We start from the raw sequence: 23647 nt of genomic DNA, 5'->3' as shown, positions 1-23647 counted from the left end.
CAATGTGATGGAGCAGCAAAAAAAGCTAATGCTATTCTAGGCTGCATCAATAGAAGTATCTTGATCAATGGACATAATAGTCCTACTCAATTCTGCCTTAGTCAAACCACACCTGGAGTACTGTGTCCAGTTCTGGGTGCCACAATTTAAGAAGGATATTGACAAGCTGAAATGTGTGCAGAAGAGGGCAATCAAGATGATGAAGGGTCTAGAAACCAGGTCTAATGAGCAGCAGTTGATGGAATGGAGTATGTTTAGCCTTATAAAGAGGAGACTAAGAGGTGATATGATATCCATCTCCAAATATCTAAAGGGCTATCACATGGAGGGTGGAGCAAGCTTGTTTTCTTCTGCTCCAGAGAGTAAGACTTGAACCAATGGATGTATGTTACAAGACAGAATATTCTGAATAAACATCAGAAAGAACCTTCTGACAGTAAGAACTGTTTGACAGTGGAACACACTGCTACAAGAGATGGTGGACTCTCCTTCTTTGGAGGTCTTTAAGCAGGGTTTCGATTGTCATCTGCCATGTATTATCAGCTGAGATTCCTGCAGTTCAGTGGGGTGAACTAAATGACCCTGTGGCTCCCTTTCAACTTCACAATTCTATGATTCTATGAATGCAAGAATCACAGCTAAAGAATTCCTGACAGATGACCAATCAACTTCTGTTTTGAAAACCTCCATCTTCTGAGTTGCACTTAGACCACTTTTGAACTATGCTTGTTTCAGGGAAGACAGTGGACACTTCTGAGCCAGTCTGAGACTTGTCCTTTTTGGACAGCCTTCCATAAACCAAGGGACGCGGGTGGCGCTGTGGGTAAAAGCCTCAGTGCCTAGGGCTTGCCGATCGAAAGGTCGGCGGTTCGAATCCCCGCGGCGGGGTGCGCTCCCGTTGTTCGGTCCCAGCGCTTGCCAACCTAGCAGTTCGAAAGCACCCCCGGGTGCAAGTAGATAAATAGGGACCGCTTACTAGCGGGAAGGTAAACGGTGTTCCGTGTGCGGCTCTGGCTCGCCAGAGCAGCGATGTCACGCTGGCCACGTGACCCGGAAGTGTCTCCAGACAGCACTGGCCCCCGGCCTCTTGAGTGAGATGGGCGCACAACCCTAGAGTCTGTCAAGACTGGCCCGTACGGGCAGGGGTACCTTTACCTTTACCATAAACCAAAATAGTAGTTTCCCCCAAGATGATGGCAAATTGATATAACACTGCAAAAAGATATAATTCTAAAGAGAAATGTATCCTTAATTATTATTTATCTCTATGTTTCTGGATGGCAAAGTAGGTGCACTTCTCACACCTATTGTTCCTTGTGTTTGTGATAATTATGTGCTAGGATTTCCTGTATGGATAGAAAACAGCTTCCTGGCCAAGGGAGGTATATTTTGTCTTCCCTTCTGAAAAAGCAAGACTGACAGAAGGCTTGCAGGAGAAAACGCAACTCCTTCCTTGAGGGAGTAAAGGATCAAGCAGGGGTTGGGCGCCATGCTGTAGTTAAGCAGGTCCTAGCCTGGTATCCTTGAAGTAATGATTGGTTCATCCAAATTGCCAAACGCTGTATAGTTAAGCAGATGTAAATAAGCTGTCTCCCCATACTTAATGATTCACTGAGTGCAAAAGAAATTACATATGATTGTAGGTAATGATTTAGTTTGCAGGATTCCTAATTTAGGGCCTGAACTAAAAACGTGCTCAGCAAAAGGAAGTCTTTTGGAACATGTGGGGCAATGGATCTCAAAATGTTTAGGAAGAACTTCCACCAAAAGCCCAATGCTTGAAGCTGCACACAATTAGGGTTGCTGAATTTCCTGGACATATCTAGAATATGGCATTTGTCAGTAGTGTCCAGGCAGAAATTGGCTAAATGTCTTGGAAAATCTGGACAGATGGCAACCCATGTCAGTAGTGTCGTTTTTATAGAAAATAGTCAACAAGTTTGGGCAAAACTAAAAAAAGCTCAACAATGTTTTTGTCCGGATTTTCACTGTTTGAAATATGGCAACCCTACACACAATCATTTTACCTGAGCCTATTATTTTGAAGGTTCAGAGGTCCTAGCTCAGGCATAGCCAACATGGTGCAAATGATGCTGGACTTCACCATCCCAGAGCACAGGCCATACTGGCTGGGTCTGATGGGAATTGGAGCCAGACAACAACAGGAGGGAACCATGTTGGCTACCCCAGCCTGTTGACATGCCCTTCTCGATCATGGGTGATGTAAAGATTTGACACTCACAGGAAACAGAGGGACAGTGTTTTGACAGAGATAAGAAAATATGAGTTGCCTCTGGTAGGGATGGTCCATTCGTTCCTCTAGAAAAATGAAGCTGCCTCAGGAAGGAAAGGACCATGCTAGCAGGAACGGAAAGGAAGGATAAACTAGATAGCTTTTGAAAGGTCTCTGGCCTGGACCCCAGTATAGTATATGGTAACAGGTCCCTAAAGGCTTTATTTTCGTAGACTGTTTCCAAGGGAAAGACTGGTTTGGTTAGTTTCCTCCCAGCAGGTGGAAGGGCCATTGGGTCACTTTCAAAATAAATTAGGCATGAGCCTATCCATTTTCTTTTCCTCAGCTTTGATACAAGACATTCCTACATAATTTAACTGATTCAAGGGTGATTGGAAGGCAGCCAGATTTTATTGGGGTGGAGATGAGAGTGGAGTCCGAACAGGTGTATTTATGCATACTAGCTTCTTTGTTGTCTTCGCTACAGGGAAAAATAATAATAATTCAAAGGATATTTTATTGCTTCAGATCTCAGGAGCCCATTATGAAGATGAATTTAGATCATCTTGTGAGGGAAACATATTACCTAACTTTCTTTATGGTGAGATGCCACCAAATGGTGAAGATGTATATAGAGCCATTGTCATATAGCATTCCCAGCAACCTTTCCCTGATGAAAATAGGGAAATCCATTATTATTATTATTATTATTATTATTATTATTATTATTATTATTATCCCACCCATCTGACTGCCTTAAATTTATGAGTAACAAAAATAAAATCTGATTAACATTTATATAAGCTGGGTTGTTGTTGTTTTAAAAAAAGATATAAATAAAGGACTTCATTTAGAAAAAGCAAAGAAAGAAACCACACTAAATGCCCAAACATCTGCTGGAAAGATCTATAGATCGGAAGCCAATACATTAGGTTATGGTGTGACTGTGTGGCGCTAGGTCAGATGAAGATCCACCTTGTCCATCATTCTTGTCTTGTCCATCAAGAAACTGCTTAATGGACCACAATCTATTTTCTGTCCAGCCCTATGTTTGAGGAAATATGATGTATAGTTTTCTTGTTGTTTTCCCCCCTCAAGCAAGAACATGCATAATGGTTGTTGGTTTTCCTTAGTAGAGTCTGTGTAGACTATAATTAAATCTATAATTGTAATTCCGAGGCTTCCTACTTATTTGTGTAAAATATGTTTTTGTCCCATTTTTTTAAAACTACTCTTGCAATTATGTGTCCTGGGACCTTAGGCTGAAAGGAGGATCATAAAAGCAGCAGCAGCAGCACCTGCACTTTTGTAGAAAATAAATCCAAGGCTCTTCTTAGCTGCAGTTTAGGCTGCAATCTAGGAGTGACACTGCACTCAACTTATCTGTTGGCATTTTGCCTTCTTTGCAATAAGATATTTGGAATGATTGCCAGTAACCTTACAGTGCCTTTGCATACATAAGAATGAATTTCATCGTGTCAGACAGGTGGCTGGATTTGAGCTCCAGGTATGAATTACCAAAGAAAACCCCCAGCAGTGTTACCTTAAGGGTAGAGGATGCATGGTGTAAACAAACTTTTTGTGACAAGTAAAGAAGAGGAATGGATGTACTAACAGTGTAGACTTGCAGATCGAGAGCCATTACTGGAATGAAAACCAGCAGTGTAACAAGTGCTCACTGCACTCAGCCTATGGGCAGTGTTTTTAGCATATATCTGTCTAGAGAAATTAAGCTGGATATTGCACTGTAAATTTTGCACTAAAACCCCCCTTCATATTAATAGAGCACCTTACAAATTGTGCATATGTGATAAGTGAATCCCAGTCCTCATACACCTTTGGATATAGCTGAGAGGATAGTGGGGTAATTGTACAGTCAACGATAACTGTCATGACTGCATTGCATGTGACGTATCTATTCTTTAATCTAAATCAGTATTTCAGAAGAGCTGAGTTAATCACAGGCAAGCCCATCCCAGGACTTACATTAGACTGGGGAGAATTTGGGGAGGGGGTACCTGTTCTGGAAAGAATCTGCTATTTTCTGCTACCAGTGCTGATTTCTCAGGAGCTGAGGTTGTGCAGCACCAAGCCTGTTACGATTATGTAGTTGGGAGTGCATAGAGGGAAGTAGGTTTATAACACCAAATGAGGGTAAAAGCCTGCTCCGATATAAAACTTGGTGCTCTCGGGCGAGAGATAAGAGATGAGCAGGGTGAGTGGGGCACGAGCCCATTGGGGTTTCTGGCTTTATTTAGAACAACATTGTGTTTCTATTTATTGATACAGTATATGTAGCCATTTCACTTTTATGTCAATCATTTGCTATGGTTTTGATTGTACTCATACCTGTGTTTCAATTTATTGTAAACCGCTTCAAGATCTTCAGATAGTAAGTTGTCTAAAAATGGAAATAATAAATACATAAATAAAATAGATTTGCTTAGCTTATTCTGCATCCATACTCCTGTTTATTTACATGTATTTAAAAGAATTTGTCAACCATTTCATATTCTTAAAAACTCTAAGCAGTGTATAGTCTGAAAAATAAACAATATATCAAAAGAAACAAAACCATAACCTAAAACCAATATAAAAACACAGGAAGCATATAAAAGAAAAGAAAAAACCCATAATATCCTGATGTCCTTACAAGACTGTTGAAGCAACCAATGGTTTCCGCTTCTGCATACTCAGAAGAGTCCCAGGCCCTCTGACTACTACAATGACTTATTTTTGAAAGGTTAAGCATGTCCTTGCATGCAGTCTCAATTGGCACAGTTTTGTGGTGAGCCATTTGACTCATACTGACTGCCTAATTTCTATGAGGCAAATGAAATGTGATGCAGCCTTTGGCAATTGTTGGGGGAAAGGCAAATAAATAAAAATAAACTACTCTCTCTGCGAGGAAGCGAGGACAGCATGCTTAGCTCTAGCCACAAAGAGCACGCACCTTTACTTTATCCCATATAAATGAATGGTTAGGGACTCTGTTGCACAAGAGAAAAAGCCTACACATCTCTAGTCCCGACACTGGGCAGCCTGAGAGGGGCCATACTGGCATACAGTATATTGCATTGCTGTACATGGCAAAACTCTGTAGCTCACCATCCACTAAACCCCTTTGCTTTCCAGAGCATTTTGCTAGTGCATTGGGTTGTATACAATAGCTCTAGTCAGAGTAAGCCCATTGAAATTAATAGTCATGGCTAACTTTGGTTCATTCATTTTAGTAAGTCTACTTCGAGGAAAACTTGGTCAGATACAATCCATTTTGATTTATCATGGCAAAATATGTAGCAGTTCCATTGCTCACTTCTTTCATCAGTCAGTTATCCTAAAAACTAAATTATAATTAATCATGTGGTCTCTCAGTAATTACTCATTTATTATTATTTTTTACCTCCAGGAAGACTTTCAGGCCAAGATTTTAATTATTCTTAAATGTCCCCATTCCATTCTTAGTCACATACTTGGGTGTTCTGTGGAAAACAGTAGGACTTGTTTCTGAGGCCACATTCACACCATACATTTAAAGCACTATGATATCACTTTAACGATCATGGCTCCCCCAAAGAATTCTGGGAGCTGTAGTTTGTTAAGGGGGCTGAGAGTTGTTAGGAAACCTCTTTTCCTCTCCCAGAGCTACAATTCTCAGATTGGTTTTTTAACAACCGATCCCTCTTCACAGGGAACTTTGTAGTTTTGAGGGATACAGTTCTCCTAACAACTCTCAGAACCCTTAATAAACTACAGTCCCAGAATCCTTTGGGAGAAGTCATGACTGTTCAAAGTGGTATCATAGTGCTTTAAATGTATGGTGTGAACATGGCCTAAATGTGTGCAGAATCAGGGTGGTTTTAAAGAATAATTTTGCCTAACTTCTTTGCTGAGTCCTTTGTGAATGTGCTTTGGTTGAGCTACTATGTTATGCTGCGTAAACGATATTGAAATGTTGAAGTGCAAACATGTCAGTTTCCTGGAGTAACTGCCCAGATAGCAACCTAACATGGAACATACTGCATCAAAGGTCAGTGCTTTGTTCAGACTAACTCCTTTCAGGCCGACTATTTGTTCAAGCTTTATCCCTGTAAAGTATTTGGGGGTATGTGTTCTCAAGCAATGAAATCCAGATTCAGTTATGCATCACTGTTCTCCTTAGTTCATTGCTCTTTGGCCATAGTGCTCCAACAGACCATGGAAAATACTCTTTCCTATCAAACAACAGGTTATTTCATCTGTACGTTTGCAGTGCTGTTTGATTGTTCGAGATAGACCAGAAATAGATGAACTTTGCTACCAAGATTCACAGCATCTGAGGCAACTCGGACATTGTGGGCTTTGAACATTCTATCCGCTGAGATGTTGCATTAGCCTCAGAGCACAAAAGTCATCACAGATTAGTCAAGCCCAGAGAACCAAGGCTTGTGCGCTTGATCCAGGCAGCTGGAGAAGTTGTTCACATACGGTACCTGTTTGATTCCTGCATCTCCATCATAAGGTATCTAAAATGAGTATGGCAAATGTGATTACAGTGGTACCTCAGGTTACATACGCTTCAGGTTACAGACTCTGCTAACCCAGAAATAGTGCTTCAGGTTAAGAACTTTGCTTCAGGATGAGAACAGAAATTGTGCTCCGGTGGCGCGGTGGCAGCAGGAGGCCCCATTTGCTAAAGTGGTGCTTCAGGATAAGAACAGTTTCAGGTTAAGAACAGACCTCCAGAACGAATTAAGTACTTAACCTGAGGTACCACTGTATCTTCTTCATCTGTATGCTACCAGAACTTGCTGGAAACAAGCTAAGATAGTAATGTGGGTATTCAGTCTCTCTCTGTGTGTACATGTTCTTCCTTCCTTCCTTCCTTCCTTCCTTCCTTCCTTCCTTCCTTCCTTCCTTCCTTCCTTTCTTTCTCTCTCTCTCTCTCTCTCTCTCTCTCTCTCTCTCTCTCTCTCTCTCTTTCTTTCTCTCTCTCTCTCTCTCCCTTAGATTTTTCATTTTAGCTCTTTTTTTACCTCCAGCATGAAAGTGAAAATACCATAACAAACAATATCCCCAGCATACCTAAGTTTCACCACCCCATAAGCATGGAGCTTGAAAAGCTTTGAGTTTCAAACAAAATGCAGTCATAACTTGAACAGCTCTGCCTTAAGGCCCTTTGATAAATCCATATTTATTTAGTTTTTGCAGTATAAAAAATAGGGACAACTCCAGGGGGAAAGCCAGACCTGAATATGTCTTTGATTTCTATAGATTGAAAGTAGAAGTGATCTCATCTTAGAAACTTTACTTTAAGCGGCAGCTAGTTAGTATACTATACTATCTGGGGTGGGGGTTGGCACTGAAGCTGCAGCACCTGAGTTTAGGAGAGACATGTCCTAACGCCAGATCTGTTTGGGCTGCCTCTAGGGAAGGGGCCAAGACTGAAGCAGGAGAGGAGCAGTAGCTGGGTCAACTGCAAAGCAGGCAAAACTTTTGTTACCACCTTCCTGCTTTGCTTTGCTACTGCTGCCCCCGAAGGGAGAGGAGAGATGACAGACCATCCCTGGAGGACACTAGACCCACTGACCACTGCTTTGTAACAACTGGCCTTGACACCAGACTTCAGGGTGGGGTGGGGAAGTTAAATGGGGGAAATTGCTGGTTTGATGTGCGTGATTTTTAGACTAGGAGGAGGCTGAGGTTTTGTTTATTTGCTAGTGGATCAAAGCATTGCTTTGTTTATCATTTGAGTATTATTACTCTTTTTTGCTACTACAGTCATACCTTGGTTCTCAAACGGAATCTGTTCCGGAAGTCCGTTCGACTTCTGAAAATGTTCGAAAACCAAGGTGCAGCTTCTGATTGGTGCAGCTTCCGCGTCGGACATTTGGCTTCCAAAAAAGTTCGCAAACTGGAATACTCACTTCCAGGTTTGCAGCGTTTGGGAGCCAAAAGGTTTGAGTCACAAGGCGTTCAAGAACCAAGGTACGGCTATATAAAGCTGATATGTGTGCTTTTTTGTTTTTCCATGGGTGTTTGTTGTATGATACACTATGGTATTATATATTGTATATTTTTCTTTGCTGTGAGTTGCCTGGAGACCTTTGGGTGGCAAGCGATGACTATATTTAATAAATAATAAAATTAAATTAAAATTCAGCTCATCACAGAATGGGAATAGAGTCCAATCCATCCCATTGCTGTGCGGGTTTCTGAGGACAAATCTGTATAATTCTTTAGAAATCTACACAAATGTAATGTACAAAATAAAGGGGAAATTCCCACCTGCTTGCCAGGTGGCTCCGATAAATGCCTACCTGTGTTCAAAAAGTAAGTACAGCAGCCTACAAGCAGCTAACTAGCAAATGGGTCTCCTGCTGTTGCACATATTGAAATCAATGTAGCAAGTCCATTTAAGTGATGGTGTTCTATCACCCATGGGGAATTTTGTGTATTTTATACACATTTTATTTTGTTGTTGTTGAATTTCCCCCGAAACTCTAAGGGAGATTTTAATGTAAAATGCACATAAAATATGCTAAATTTCTGCAAGAGTGTGAGGCATATCATCAAGACCTGTTAATCCCCGTGGGATTTGCTCTACTGATTTCAACACACATGAGCAACAGGAGCCCCACACACCAGGTAGCTGCTCTTAGGTGGCTGAAATTACTTTTTAATGAAGATGGACAGGCAGCCACTGGACCACCGCATATATGTAAATCTGTACAAGAGTGAAAATCTGACTGTGCATGGATTCCCCACCCATCGCTAGCTGCTTCTTGTTACTCAGTGGTGATCAAACAATACATGTCGTTTATGTGTCTTCTCTCGGTCCCTCTCTTTTCCAACTTCACAGGTTTCCGAGCTGGGACTCACCAGAAGACCTTTGCTTCCCATTAACATCTATTTATATAGCAATACATACATGTTGTCTTCTCTTCAGTTCAGACACAACATTTGACAAGTACTCCTTACCTTGATGGCTTCGTTTTCGTTGTGTAGAAATGCATTCTGAAATGGCGCAGTCCTAGGAGAGCCATACCATATTATATTTCTGAACATGTAGAATCAGTCCTCAAATGGCAATGGAAGCTGCTTATTTCTTAATGCAAACATATGTAATGAGGCAACTCATTATTAATAATCATTATTTTTACATAAGCTCCATTTTTGGACAGAAGAACAAAGAAACGCAACCCCTTATGGTATTAAATGGTTACTGAACAAGCAGAAGCTAAGTTCAGAGCTTCTTTGCTGGGTATTACCAGGATTAGCTATAATTAAAGAATTATGATGTAATTTGCCTGAAAAGACCATACGATATTAGATCTTACTGACTTAATTTTCTGAAATGTGAGATGACAAAGAACAGATGTCTGAGATATTACAGCTGCATGGCACTGCTTGATAAGTTTTGAATTAATAGCATGCTTTACATGAAAGAAGCGGTAAAGGAAACCAAATGACCGTAAATGATAATAAATCCAGGGTTGTGCAGGCTGGGGCAGATACAATCACTCCTAAATCCTCTTCTGCTTCAGTTCTGTTCTATATGGAATGGGTGAGAGGCTGGCAAGGGGTTGTGTCATTGGCTAGGAGAATACACATAATCATATCATAAGGCATTCTTTTGTCTGCTCTATAGTTTATGAGTTGCTCTAGTGCAGGGCTAGGAACCTGTGGCTCTGCAGATGTTCCTGGATGATGTTCCCATCATCCCTGACACTTGGTCCTGCTAGCTTGGAATGGTGGGAGCCCCAACAACATCTGGAAGGCTACAGGTCCCCCATCCTGCATCCATGGAACTCTACCTTCTATTACCTGTTGAATAAATTAATGTTATTTTTGCTGTCAGCACGCCCAAAAGTTGGGCTTTGCCTTGTGAAGGATGCATTAGCATCTCTCAGCAGTGGAGCTCAAATCCACAGTGCCTGTTTCACAAAGTCTTTTCTTTCCTACTGAGTGAATAGTCTGTTGGTGCTGTTGCCTCCTGTGTGCTACTGTAGCTTTCAGTCTTTCTTAGCCATATGGCTTTCACCCCTCCCTCTTGAAGCAGGGCTTGTTCATCTCCGACATATATAACTAGATACGTGTTGCAGTCTGTGTTCTGAACTTGTATGTCTCTGTGTGTAACAGAGAGTATCTCAAAAACATGAGGCCTTCTCCTGAGAAGCCTCCATTTAGCCCTGCTAACCATGAGACCACAAGAAGCTCTAAGCAGAGATTTCCCACCTGCATTCTTGTGGATTTTATATGGAAGGGGCGTAACCTAGGTAGGATGACATTGTCTGACATTCCCATTGTCATCAGCTGTTGATTAGTGCCTTACTTGCATGGGTACTGTGGGTTCATGATTGATGTACTGTAGGAGCAGAGGGAACATAGGAAGCTGACATCCTCCTGAGTCAGGCCATAGATCAGGGTTCCTCAAACTCGGCCCTCCAGATGTTTTTGGCCTACGACTCCCATGATCCCTAACTAGCAGGACCAGTGGTCAGGGATGATGGGAATTGTAGTCTCAAAACATCTGGAGGGCCAAGTTTGAGGAAGCCTGTCATAGATCCACCTAGACTGGTATTGTTTACACTGACTAGCACCATCTCTCCATGGTTTGTCAGGGATTGAACCTGCAACAGAAACATTTCCCAATCCTATCCAGCTACTGTGGTGGCAGAGTTTTTGGAAACACTCAGAAATCTGCCTTACACTGAATCAGACTATTGGTTCCATCTCCTTCAGTACTGTCTACACTCTGGCAGTGACTCTTCAGGGTTTCAGGGGTCTTTCTCAGGGATTGAACTTGGAGCCTTCTGGAATTTGAGAACATCTGTTGCTGCAATAGCTTTCGTTTCAACAACAATTGCTGTTGACACTACTCCTGGTTAAGCAAAGGACAGCATATCAGATTATCATAATGGTCATCCAAGGCTCACCCTGTCTTGCATAATCAAATATGGAACAATAAGCCACTGAGATTCTATTTTAGAATTGGAGCCGTGTCAGTGAATACTCCTTATTGTCTACCAAATTTCATTTTGAAGTGTAATTATTGTTAAAAAAACAAAAAAAACAAAAACACCTTAGGCCATGGTACGCTACCCATTCTGGAAAGCAGATCAAGACATGGAAGACTGCCAGGAAATTATAAAAGTACAAGGCAACCTCTTCTTACATTCCTATTTTATCTTCTCTGTAACTATTCATGGATTTCTACCTTGCCTACTGGGCTTCCATTCAAATTTACTACATTATCTCCTTAGGCTGAGATATTTGCATCAGCCTTATATGAAATATCTAATAGTGCTTAAGGATGAGTGAATCAGTCTGTTTCTGGTCTGTGTCAGCTTTCCATAAGTCCGTTTCATCCTATTTCTGTGTTAATGTGTTGTTGTTTTCAAATTCTCATGGGCAAAGCAAACCGATGAGGTTGGAGGAGGCAATAGAACTACCAGTTCCCAAGCCCAGCCAGTCTCATGCCTGCCAGGGTAAAAGGTTGGGAGGGGTTAGTATGCCACGTCCAAGGCTGGCATTTATTCCATCTACCACCATCATGGCATACTGAGATAATGGGAGGGCTTGGAATTCACTGAATCCAACGCCACTCCTAATCAGTCCCCGAAATGCCCTTTTCCTTTTCTCTGCCAAGTTTTTCCTATATACCCTTTCACATACCCTTTCTATGTGATCCTTTCTCTGTGTCATGGCTGACATGAAACAGAAACACCTGCAAAGTCATATGGCCTCCCACGGATCATATGATTGCACCCTTTAATACCTATTTAAGACCACATTATAAAATGTGTTTTGTTCTGAGCATGCTTTTTGAACTGAAAACTGCATCAAAACATTTGGGAAGTGTGAAAGCTCATGGAAAACTGTGTTATGTGATAAGGGAAGATCAGGTCAGTCCCTATCAGAAAAAAAATAGTAAAGATCAAGTGGTGCTAATAAGAGTACTTTTCTTTTTAAAAAAATGTTATTTCCACTGTTCTTACATCTCTCTCTCTCTTTCTGTAAGCAAGTTTGCTGTTTCTCCCATGGTTCCTATATTACTCTTTAGTTTGGCACAGCTGAGACACCAAAGCTGCCAGCCTCCTTCTCTAGCTATTATCACCATTTTTATTTTTATTTTTTTGTATCTTGCCAAACCTCTGTCTCCACAGACTCCTCCAGATTGCTTAAGGTAATAAATAAATAAATGTACATTCTCAAGTACAACTTAAAATTGTTACCATAATTGTATTCAGTATTCATATCTCATTATTATTATTCCTCTATTGAGAAGATTAAAGGGCTGGTCTGCAACAGCAATTTGTCTAGGACAGAGTTACATAGCACATCTCTCCCTCCCAAGTCATCAGATCAATCATTTGAGGAGCACAGAGGGGATGATAACTAGGTATGTACAAACATGTCTCATTCAGCTATGATATTCGTTCACCTTTTCATCTGGTTTGACTTTCCAGTGTTGCAATTGGTTTATTTTGCACAAGTCTATGCAAACTGAGTTGATGGAAGGAAACAGATTGCTAGGGCATTTGAACAGTTTCCTCTGACATCCCCAGTGATGAACAATCTTCTCAGTTGATCTGCATCAGAATGGGGCCATGTAAATGGTGTTCCGTTGCACCAGAAGCATTTTAGTCATGTTGGCCACATGACCCGGAAAGCTGTCTGTGGACAAACACCAGCTCCTTCGGCCTGAAAGTGAGATGAGTACTGCACCCCATAGTCACCTTTGACTGGACTTAACCTTTACCTTTTTTGCATGTATATGAGTGAGTGTGCGCAAGTGTATGGTGGCCAAATGCACCACTGGCATATGACCTCTGGAGGGTTTGCCAAGAGTGAAGGTGTTCCCCAGGCTAAAAAGCAGTAGCCACAACCAGAAGCCTTATAGTGGGTCTCTAAAAACTGAAAATAGGACTGTTGTGCTTAACATGAACCGTAATGGTGACACAGATTAGCTTCAAAACAATACAAGCATTCTTGAAGTTGGAGGTTCCTTAAACTTCTTCTTGGTATTTGTTTATGAAATTTAGAAAGCATGTCATATGACAACTGAAGGAAATCAAGGCTGATGCAGGTTTCATTTAGGGTGGGTATATCATAGAAGCACAGCTGTGGGGTTGGAAGGGAATGTAGTGAATCATCTGGCACAAGTCCCTGCCCTGTAGCAGGACATCCTATGCATAAAGCATTTCCTGGCAGATTCCTGCCCATCCTTTGCTTAGATATTTCCACTCTCTAGGCAACTATTCCTGTTTAGGATTAAAGCTGCTCCAGGAAGCTGTCTAAAGATACAGACATATACCATGCACACCCAACCACCTTAGAAGCAGAGCAACATTTCAAAATGAATCCTTTGGAATTTAAAAATGCTTAGCCAGAGTATGATACAACCTTTTATCACATAATCACATGTTACAACTGCTCTTTTCATTTCTTGCAAAGTTACTGCTCCCTGCCATTATTTAGCTCTTGTGAGGTTTCCAGGTTTTCATTCTCAAGGACCCTTAAAGTTGTGTGCCTAAAAGTAGCCATTAACAATTTGTGTTATAGAAATTATTTTATTTTGTGTTATAGAAATTATTCTGTTATAGTGTTATTTGCTTCAATTTCTCATCCTTATTCAGTGGCCAACAGAACAACAGCCGATTTCCCCATCTCTCCCAATACAAAAAACGGCTGTTACTAAGGCTGTTATTAAACCAGATCTTCACACATGAGAGAAAACACAGGTTCTCTGATAGGTGGAAAGCACAAATAAAGTAAACCTAGGCAGTCTTAATGTCAACCAATGTGGAAATTAATTCAAGGTGATATGCTAGGTTTTTTAAAAAGTGAATAGAGGGGAAATATTTTATGTGATGTGGAAAATACTGAATTTCACCATTGAACAGCGGAACCATAAACTGGAGGAAGAGGATCTTGTGAAGATTGGACTTTATTCCCTAAGAGAAATTCCACTCCAACTAAAAAGTAGAGTTATCCAAATGGCATTCATGTTACGTAAGGTGGGATGCCACTACTGGAGCACCTTCCTGCCTGCAGTGGTGCTGTCCCTTGCTAAGGATGAGGTGGAGCAGCAGTGAGGGTGGAGGAAGCCATGGATTGGCAGCAGCTGTGGGCCCAAGTGTTATACCCCCTCCACCTGCTGCCAGTCTTGTGCTTATTTGCCCTTGCTAACACCTGATTGGCCCATACCAGGGAGCAGCAATATCTCCATAGCCAGGAGGGTGATGCAATAACAATATCTCACATCATATGGCACTATTGCTACTTTGGCTTCTACTATCTGCTGCCTCCTGCTATTTTCCATTTTAAGACATTGACCAGATGCAAACTCATGGTGCTACCATCAACCACCACCCCTCCCCCCCAAAAAAGTTCTTTGTCTACTCCATAACTTGATGGAGAGTTCTGGAGAACTTGCAGCCTTTCACCCTATTTCATGATGCTTTGGTTGGTGAAATAAAGATTTTGACCTACTATGAATATTCAAAACATGTGCCAAATGGAAATGACCCTAGGTTAAATTAACAACAATATAATCGATGGATTCATTTGTGCAGCAGAGAAAAATACTAATAAATGTTTAGGGACATGGTGAGGGGTGGCATTCCATTTTTTTCAGCCATAGAAGCCCATAGAAATCTTGGCATCCAGAATATCCTCCCCGAAGCTTTGCAGGATTTCTGTATCAATGCAGCAGCCTGTACTATTATCTTAAGCAATACTAGATAAAATAGATGGGTTGACCACTTCTGCTGTGGTCAGGTATATGGAGGTGAGATTTCAAACAGGTGTCAAATAGTTCCATAGAGCTGAATAGTTCCTGGTAGATTGCTCCTTTCTCTTTTTTATCAGCACCTGCTAGTTATTTGTAAAGCTATCAGTTGTACTTGATAACTCTTGTGTTAATGTGCATAATCATCATGGGTCACTTTGCTTTTCATTTTAGCCACAGAATATCGAAACACCTTCAGAAACTCTGTTCCATTTGTGGGACTAACTTTTTATGATTGCTGAAACTTAAGGCAAATACAGCTCAGAATTTGTTGACATTTAGTGCTCACCTGTTGCCTCTGTTGCAATTTATATATACGTTCTATTTTAACAGCCAGTTTGTGAGCTCAGAATGGCATTTATACGGCATCTCGGGCTATGTAAACATCCCAAAAGGTGGCAGATATTTATTTTGTATCTGGTGACACATTCAGAAATAATGTTGTCAGACTGGGTCTTTCACTCTTTCCTTTCCCTATGTTATGAATCGATGTACTTAAATTGATAGCTGCAAAAATAAAATAGTATCACTGGGTTGTAGGCAACCAAGTTCTACTTAGAATAGACCTGCTAAAATTAATGGGTCTGAATTAATCGTGTCCATTAATTTCACTGGGTGGTATTCAACTAAGTTTTACACAGTGTAGACCCATTGAAAGTAATTAACATGACAAAGTTAGGACCATTAATTTCAGTAGATCTATTCTGAATAAAACTTAAAAATCACCCAATTGGCCTACTCTGAATATGACTAACATTGGTTGCAGCTCACTGTTTCACAATTATATCTATGCAGAACTATACTTTGCCAAAATGATGGTCACTCCAACACTTCATTTTTTTCGTAGAAAAACCTCCATGATAGCTCATGACTGTTCGAATGAGTCGCATAAAAACAATGAGTCTCTAATGTGAATGTGTGTCACAACTACTGGCTCTATATGCAGCAGAATTCTAGGAATACCTGAGGAATTTGCTGTTTGGAATTGCAATATGAATTAACAACATGACCTGTACCTCCCAGACAAACATGTGGAATGGAACATACAGTACTATCCATTGGCTTTTGTGTGTCTTGAAATGCTGCAATGCAGCTCTCTGTTCAAAGAAAGCTGGATTTAAATATGGATTCCCCCCCCTAAAATAAACAATTCATAGATGGATGTGAAAGTGAGATGGAATGGACAAATGCAAAAGGGACATGGATTGGGAATAGTCTGATCCACAGTGACTTGGGCACAATTGGCTCATGCCCACACAGATGTCACCCAAAGATCCAGAATCATTTTTTAAATGTTTCCATTATGTTTAATCTACCCTATTCATTTCAATGCATGGGTAACATAATACAAATGGGATGCGGGAGACGTAAAACAATCTGTATCATTTGAGGAAAGAAAGTGTCAACAGCAAATACTGATCATATTTGCTGGACTGATTTCCATTCCGGACGTGGGACAAACGTTGACTTGTTTCTGTCAGGATTTTATTATCCTTACCCCCAGCACACACAGCTCTTGCGGCATAAAAAAGTGAGAGGACAACAAACTAATTTCTTCTTCTTCTGGCTTCCTGCTCTCTGTCCCCTGTGTCAGCCTTCTCAGGCTCTGGAAAACTCTCTCCCATTCACTGTAGAGGCCAAGCTATATTTAGGGCTTCCTGCAAAAGATTGAGATCTCTGGGGCCACCCAATGGTGACACCCACAGTCACTAACTCATTCTTTTTTTAATCAGCAAAACAACAATACTACCATGACGTTGTTATAAACATTAAACAGGATGAAAAGTGAAAAATACAAGGAAAGGTGTGTGGCTCAGTGGTACAGCATCTATGTTTTGCATGCAGAAGGTTCCAGCTTCAATCTCCAGCATCTCCAGGTTCATCTGGAAGAGATCTGGAGAGTCACAGCCAGTCAATGCAGACAACTGAGCTAAGATGAACTTAGTATAAAGCAGCTCTCAAAGTTCCTGTGTGCTTCACACATTTTTAATTCTGTCAATGCAAAACATAAATAGACAATATTCAGACTATAAAATACTTGGTACATTTGAGAAAGCGTACTTTTAATAGTCACACCAACCCTTCCCCAATCCCTGCAGCTTTCCTTTGAATTAGGCTGCTGCTACCAATATTATGTAGCAGCCAGCACAGCCTTAAGGCAGCATGGGAACTAGGGAGTTAAATGTTAGTTCTGGATAGCAAGCCAACGGGATGGGGGAGTGTAATCTGTGCGGCACAGCATAACAATGGGGAATGTGACTGCGTGCAGAACAGGTGGGAGGAGGCTTACAAGTGTGCACTGTTTGAGTTACCAGTGTTTTGTGTGTGAGGGAGGGGTAAATTGAGTGGGTACTGAGAGAAATGTATTGGTATACTTTCACATTTCTAAACTTCGACCTGTGTCAAGCTGACTTCTCTTGTAGATTAGCAACCGCTTGCAACTGTCAACCTTTCCATCACAGCCTTTTTGCAGCCTTCCACAGACCTTTTGACTGGGAGAAGTCCCATGTCAGTTACTTTGTTTGAGAATCAAATATTAACAAGGGGGCCTGCAGAGAAGCATTGTGCTGTGGAGTGCTTCTGTTCAGGATTAGAGCAAGCTGGCCAAGCCCTCTTTCAAGATACTCCATTTCATCCACCCCTTCCCTCCTAGTTTTCTGGTTTCTCTTCACCTCCAACATTCTGTGTCAGCATTCTGTGTCCATTGAACATGCTAAGTCATTGGTCTTTTTCAGGATTTCCCCTCCCTGACTCCATCTGCACTACTACTACATGGCTTCCCCCCAAAGGAGCTTAGGAAATGTAGTTTGTTAAGGGTGCTGAGAGTTGTTAGGAGGCCCCTATTCCCTTCACAGACAGGGCTGGATTTAGATGAAGAGAGCCCCCCCCCCAATCCCCCATCCTCATGACTAGAAGAAAATGGAAGTGTTCTAAAGTGTGTTCTCCCTCATGGAAAGCACAGGTTGTGGGCGGGGCTGACAAGACACCTCACTGTTACTAGGCAAATGGTTTTGCCATCCTTTAAGCAGGGGCGGGCTGTTACTGGGGAAATCTAGATGTTGCCATTTGTTGATTGACAGCCCTATTTGTTAAATACAATGCTTGCGGTGAGGAACTTCCTCTTTTCGCTGCTTACTTTGGATCACCCGCCCTCCCTTCCCTAATTTTAGGCTGTTTGCTTGACCTTGCTATGCCTGTCATGGGGTCGTTTGCTTTGGGGCAGGGGGCTGGTAGGAATTTTGTCCATTTGGCTGATTAGTGTGTGCCACTTGGTTTTTGCCTACTGCGTAGCAAATCGTCACAACTTGTAAGCTTTGCGGTTAGGCATTGGTCTTGGAATTGGTTGGTGGAGGGGTATGGATTTGGCTGTGCCTGCCCCTCCAAAATGCTGCTGCTTCAAGGGTTTTCCATGCTTTTGTACGAAACCCCCTGGCAAGGGGCTAGGGCCACGCAAGCCCCTGGGAGCATTCTGGGGAGAAGTGAGGCATGGTTCCCAGTCCCGTCTGTCTCCCCAGGTGACTTACCCTTGCTGACTTTGCGGGGGGTGCAAATGTCAGAGCTGTCCCCATGCGGGGTCAGTTAGTGCTACCAATGCCTAAGCAACCACTCACATTGCTGTAATTTGAATAAAGTTGTGGCCAAAATTATGCCAAAAACCTTAAACAAAAATTAAGTGTCAATTGTGTTTTTCTTTGGGGGGGGGGTGTCTTGGGGACCTCTATGCGCAAATAAAATTGAGTGAAGCGAAGGATGATGATGGGTATTTAAAATTCTGCAATTCTCAATTTCTCCTCTAAAGGACATAAGATGTTATTGTTAACTTAAATACCATGGTGATTTTTAAAAATGCATAGAATTAACACTGAAAAACTTTTGTAATTATGTTATCCTGAAAAAAGCACCTTGAGTTTACAAATTATATTGCCTGGGAAGTGTAAATAATATGATCATGATTACCTGACAGTGTGACACTTTTAGAATCTATTTTATGCTGTCATTAAAAAGTTATCGTTTTAAAATGGAAGTAAACTACAACCATCAAATACAGTAAGGCTAAAATGTTTTCTCCCTAGCCTTCCTCATAGCAAAATCACCCACAATTTCATCAAAATTTGTCTGTCTGTCACTTTCAATGTACAGAATGCTCATTGCGGACAATCTCTCTTGAGAATCACAAAGTTACGATTATCAGAATTGTTTAACAGTCACTTCCAGAGAATTCTGGGAACTGTAGCTATGGTGGAAATAGGGATCTCCTAGCAACTCTCAGCACCCTTAGCAAACTTTGTAGATGTATAATCAGCCTTATAATAAATTAAAGCTTGTTACCTTGAAGCACTACTCCTGAGAGGAGTATATTGGCCTCACTAATCCAGAGACGAGTATGCTTGCACATACAGCACATATGCACCATCCTGCTGCATTGCATTAAGAGGATGGCATTAAGAAGTGCAGCAAAGAGCTGTCAATGCACTGTACATGCCCGATCAGGATTCAAATGTATTCACTTATTTATTTGAAAGATTTCCAGCCTTCATTTCAACAAAGTTCCCACAGAAGCTTTCACTGTCAGAATACAGTTCTGAGTAATGGGGGAACTCTAGAAAAAGTTCCACTGAAAATAACTTTGTCTACTCAGATGCAAGTCCTACTGAGCTCCATGGGACATGGGGTGCAAGGCTGAGCAGACCTGGCTTGTGTCTGGATAATGCCAATTATGTACCATGTACTCTAGGGTAAATGCAGTTTTCCTTGGGAGGGTGACCTCCCCACTCCCCCTGCTTGCTACTGGTAGTTGTATGTATGTATGTATGTATGTATTTCCTACCTTTCTCCCAGAACCAGGACTCAAGGCAGCTCACAAAAATTAAAACAAACACGTATAAAACACAGAAAGCTAAAAACCTACTAAAGATTATAGTCAAATGCAATTAAACTATAACAAAATTTAAACAATACAAAAGCAAGTCTATTAAAGTACGGCTAGCAACAGTGCCACACTATTAAAAGCTTTTTATTTCAAAAAAAATAACCAGTCAGTTCCTCAAAGTCTGTCAGAATAAAACCGTCTTCACATGCTGGCGAAAGGACAGCAAGGAGGGAGCCAGTCTAGCTTATCAAGGAAGGGAGTTCCAAAGTCTGGGAGCAGAAACTGAGGTGGCTGCAGTTTCCTCTGTAAGATTTCCTGGGCTCCTTTGGGAGGAAGTGTTGCATATATTATTATTATTATTATTATTATTATTATTATTATTATTATACATAATTGTTCTGTATCAGCTAGCAAGCTACCATGGACAGCTATAAAGAATTGAACGTGAAACTACATAGAGTTACTTCCCGCATGTTAATATAAAGAGTAGCTTTAATGAGCATGCAGATCACAGCCATAACCTCTTTGAACTTGTGAATTTCCTCACCCCCACCCTCCACGATGGTTTTAAAAGGTTGAAATCTACCCACAGTTTAAACACCTCAAATACGTATCATGTTCAAAGCTTCAGAGATAGCAAGTGCTCTGTATAATATTTGCTTTCTTTAATTCCAGGTCACCAGAAAAAGAGATGGGTTCTACAGAGCGAGAAATTGTGGTCTGGGTTTGTCAGGAAGAGAAAATTGTTAGCGGATTGACAAAGCGCACAACTTGCACTCAAGTAATTGAAGCTCTGCTTGAGGAACATCAAGCCACCTATGCAGAAAAGAAGTTTCTTTTTGGACAGCCCAAGGATTACTGCATCATAGAAAAATGGAGAGGTTCTGAGAGGGTCCTTCCACCTCTCACTAAAATGCTGAGACTCTGGAAAGCCTGGGGGGAAGAGCAGCCTAATTTGCACTTTGTCTTGGTCAAGGCAGATGCCTTCCCCCCGTTTCCATTGTGGAGGACAGCTGAAGCCAAGCTCGTACCAAATCTTGAAAAACCCTGGGACCTGAGCCCGGCCAATTACATGAAGATGTTGCCAGTGGACAAGCAAAAGAGGATTGTTAGGAAAACCTTCCGGAAGCTGGCCAAACTTAAACAAGAAGGAGTCCTGCAAGAGAGGGACAACATAGAGACTCTCATCCACTTGATCCTTTCTCAGGACCACACCATTCACCAGCAAATCAACAGAATGAAGGAACTGGATCTAGAAATCGAACAGTGTGAAGCCAAATTTCACCTAGATCAGCTTGAAGGTGATGGAGGAAATTATGTGCAGGAGTCTTATTTAATGGCGACATCCAGTGATGCTGAAGAAGAAGCAGACATGCCTCACAGCAACCAGCAGATGCCAGAAAGCTCGGGCAAAGGAGAGGGGTTGTTACAAGTGGAAGAAGGACTAAAGCACCACAAAGAGCTTATTGAAAAGCTCTCTGCGGAAATTGAACGAGAGGTTAATGACATTGGAAGAAGCGGAGACATGAGGACAGAGGAACCGCCTAAGGAGGAAATGGAGAGTTCCGATGTAGGAAGTGTCAAGAACGAATTGGAGAAAAGCATGAAAGATGCCTTGAGGATCCATTCTCAACTAAACTGCATCCAGCAGGAGTTAAAATATAGGGACCTGATGCTTCAAAAGAAGGAAAAGGAGTATGAACTGATTGTGGAAGAGCTTAATGCTTTGCATGCTAAGGCCAAAAGTGAAATCAGGCACCCACCTAATGAGGAGCAAGCAAAGGACAGTGAAATTTCCACCAAGAGTTTTACGGGGACTGATCTCCTTCACAAAGTGACTAGTCTAGACATAAATGATACAGACTCTGATACTGGAATCAGTTCCACTCACAGTCAGGACTCGGAAACAGCAATAGGGGAGACGTTGCTGTTGTCTACATAGCTGAAAACTGTCCTTGCTTTCCTGAGAACAAATTAGTAATATATAATGCCCTGGAGAAACATTAGGATGAGGTAGATAAGTGGTATCTTCTTATGGGGCCAAGTTCTGGTGGCATAAGAGCTTCCAAGTTAGAGAACTCCTTGTCATAAAAATAAAAATTATAGCTGATTTTCATATGTTCTAAACTTACTGATAGAAATAATTTAGTCCGTTCAGCCTAATAGCAAAGTTCCTGTAGGACAGTTCAGAGGCATTTAATAATAATAAAAACCAAATAGACTTTGGTGGCGATGAACTGAAATCTTAATCTAAATCAGGAAAAGCAGCTACCCTAAGGGTTATACAGTATACATTTGTACATCATCTGTTTGTACACCAGTTTTCCGTGAAGTATTGTTTCTCAGTATTTTACATAGAACCCACTGCCAATGTATTATAACATCTCTGGTGATGATAACCTTGCTCACTTGACCATATAAAAGACCAGTGTGGACATCACATTATACATGTTATAACCTTTGAAAGATCTTCCCTGCCCTGTGTGCAGAGCAAAGCTGACAAACGTAGGGTTAGGCCTAGCCATAGAAGGGGGAAGGGGAATTATTTGATGAACCACAAACTCCATATACAATATACCTGGGACTTTGTTATGCACAAAACAATATTTAGGAGTTTCCACAACTTTGAGTTGCAGTAGTTCCTTATGAGCACCTCTACCCATTGTTTGCTTCTGAAAAATTGGTCTTCCATCTCTCTAAAGCTGATGCACATTTTACAGATCAGCTGCTTCTTTCCTCCATATTATTCAACTGAAGAGTAAATGAATACGTTTTACACTGCCACAGGACGAAATAAGACCTGGGACCCTTTATTTGGTATATTGCTTATTGTAACTGCAAACGTCCAACAAAATGTATCCGATATCAAGGTCCTGGGCATGAAGACATAGACAAGAATGAATTTCGTTAGCTCCTGAACTGATATTTTAGACCAGGCCTGTCAAAATGTTAGACCCAGGCTTCAAGCAGTATGTATGCCATCTGTTAAAAAAAAACTGGTCGGCTACAGTACATGGCTGCCAGATGGAACACCTGTGTGAGAAGCCTGCTTTTAGACAACAACAAAATAGAAATATTTAGAATGCCTAAACAGAAGCTATATTCATTGCATTCTAATTGGGAGGTTTGTTTGTTTTCAAAATGGCTGGAAAAAGACACTTGATAAAACCTTTCTAAAAATTATGGTTTGGTTTTAATTTGTATTGTTTATGTTATTGTAATCCACCCCAGAACCTTAAGGTGAAGGTTGGTTAATAAATCTAATAATAATAGCTTGACAAGGAAAACCTTTTTCTGAATTCTTCAGGCTATGGTCAGGATGTTATGAAGAGATTTTTCATTTAGAATTTTTGGTTGACTGCCTTTTTTTAAAAAAATGTGGCTGCATTGTTTGACACGATATTAAATGCTTTAATATTGAGCTTTCTAAACTATCATGTCTTAATGGAAACACATAAATTACTGGCCAGCTATCATAGATTTGTAGTAATTTATTAACGCTTCTGAACATTTTATTTTTTATTTTTTTGCGATTTGCAATGTAATTCTCAAATCTCAAATATTAAGAACAGGTTAATATCTCTCATTAATTTGTTGTCCGATGTATTCCTGCAGTTTATGTTTATAAATTCAGGTCTTTCATGTTGTACAAGCTGCAGTTTGCTAGTTCTTCTTGCCCTCACATTTGTGATAATTAACTTTGAGGACTTCTTTGACTGAGTGAATTTCACCTACACTTAAGGGCTGGTTTTTACTTCCCATGCACACT

General features: G+C 41.0%; 1 protein-coding gene across 2 annotated transcripts in view; it reads left to right on the top strand.

Annotated features, from left to right (window-relative positions):
* Positions 1-23351, top strand: part of RASSF9 (Ras association domain family member 9) — a 37688-nt gene extending 14337 nt beyond the window's left edge. For both annotated transcript variants that reach the window (XM_028746812.2, XM_028746813.2), the window contains exon 2: positions 20554-23351. In XM_028746812.2, coding sequence (XP_028602645.2) covers positions 20554-21820 — 1267 coding nt within the window. In that variant the 3' untranslated portion in view covers positions 21821-23351. The remainder of the gene's footprint in view (positions 1-20553) is intronic.
* Positions 23352-23647: the final 296 nt, after the last annotated feature.

This window comes from Podarcis muralis, chromosome 10, assembly GCF_964188315.1.
Source record: "Podarcis muralis chromosome 10, rPodMur119.hap1.1, whole genome shotgun sequence".
Lineage (NCBI taxonomy): Eukaryota > Metazoa > Chordata > Lepidosauria > Squamata > Lacertidae > Podarcis > Podarcis muralis.
This window is presented reverse-complemented; position numbering and strand designations above follow the sequence as displayed.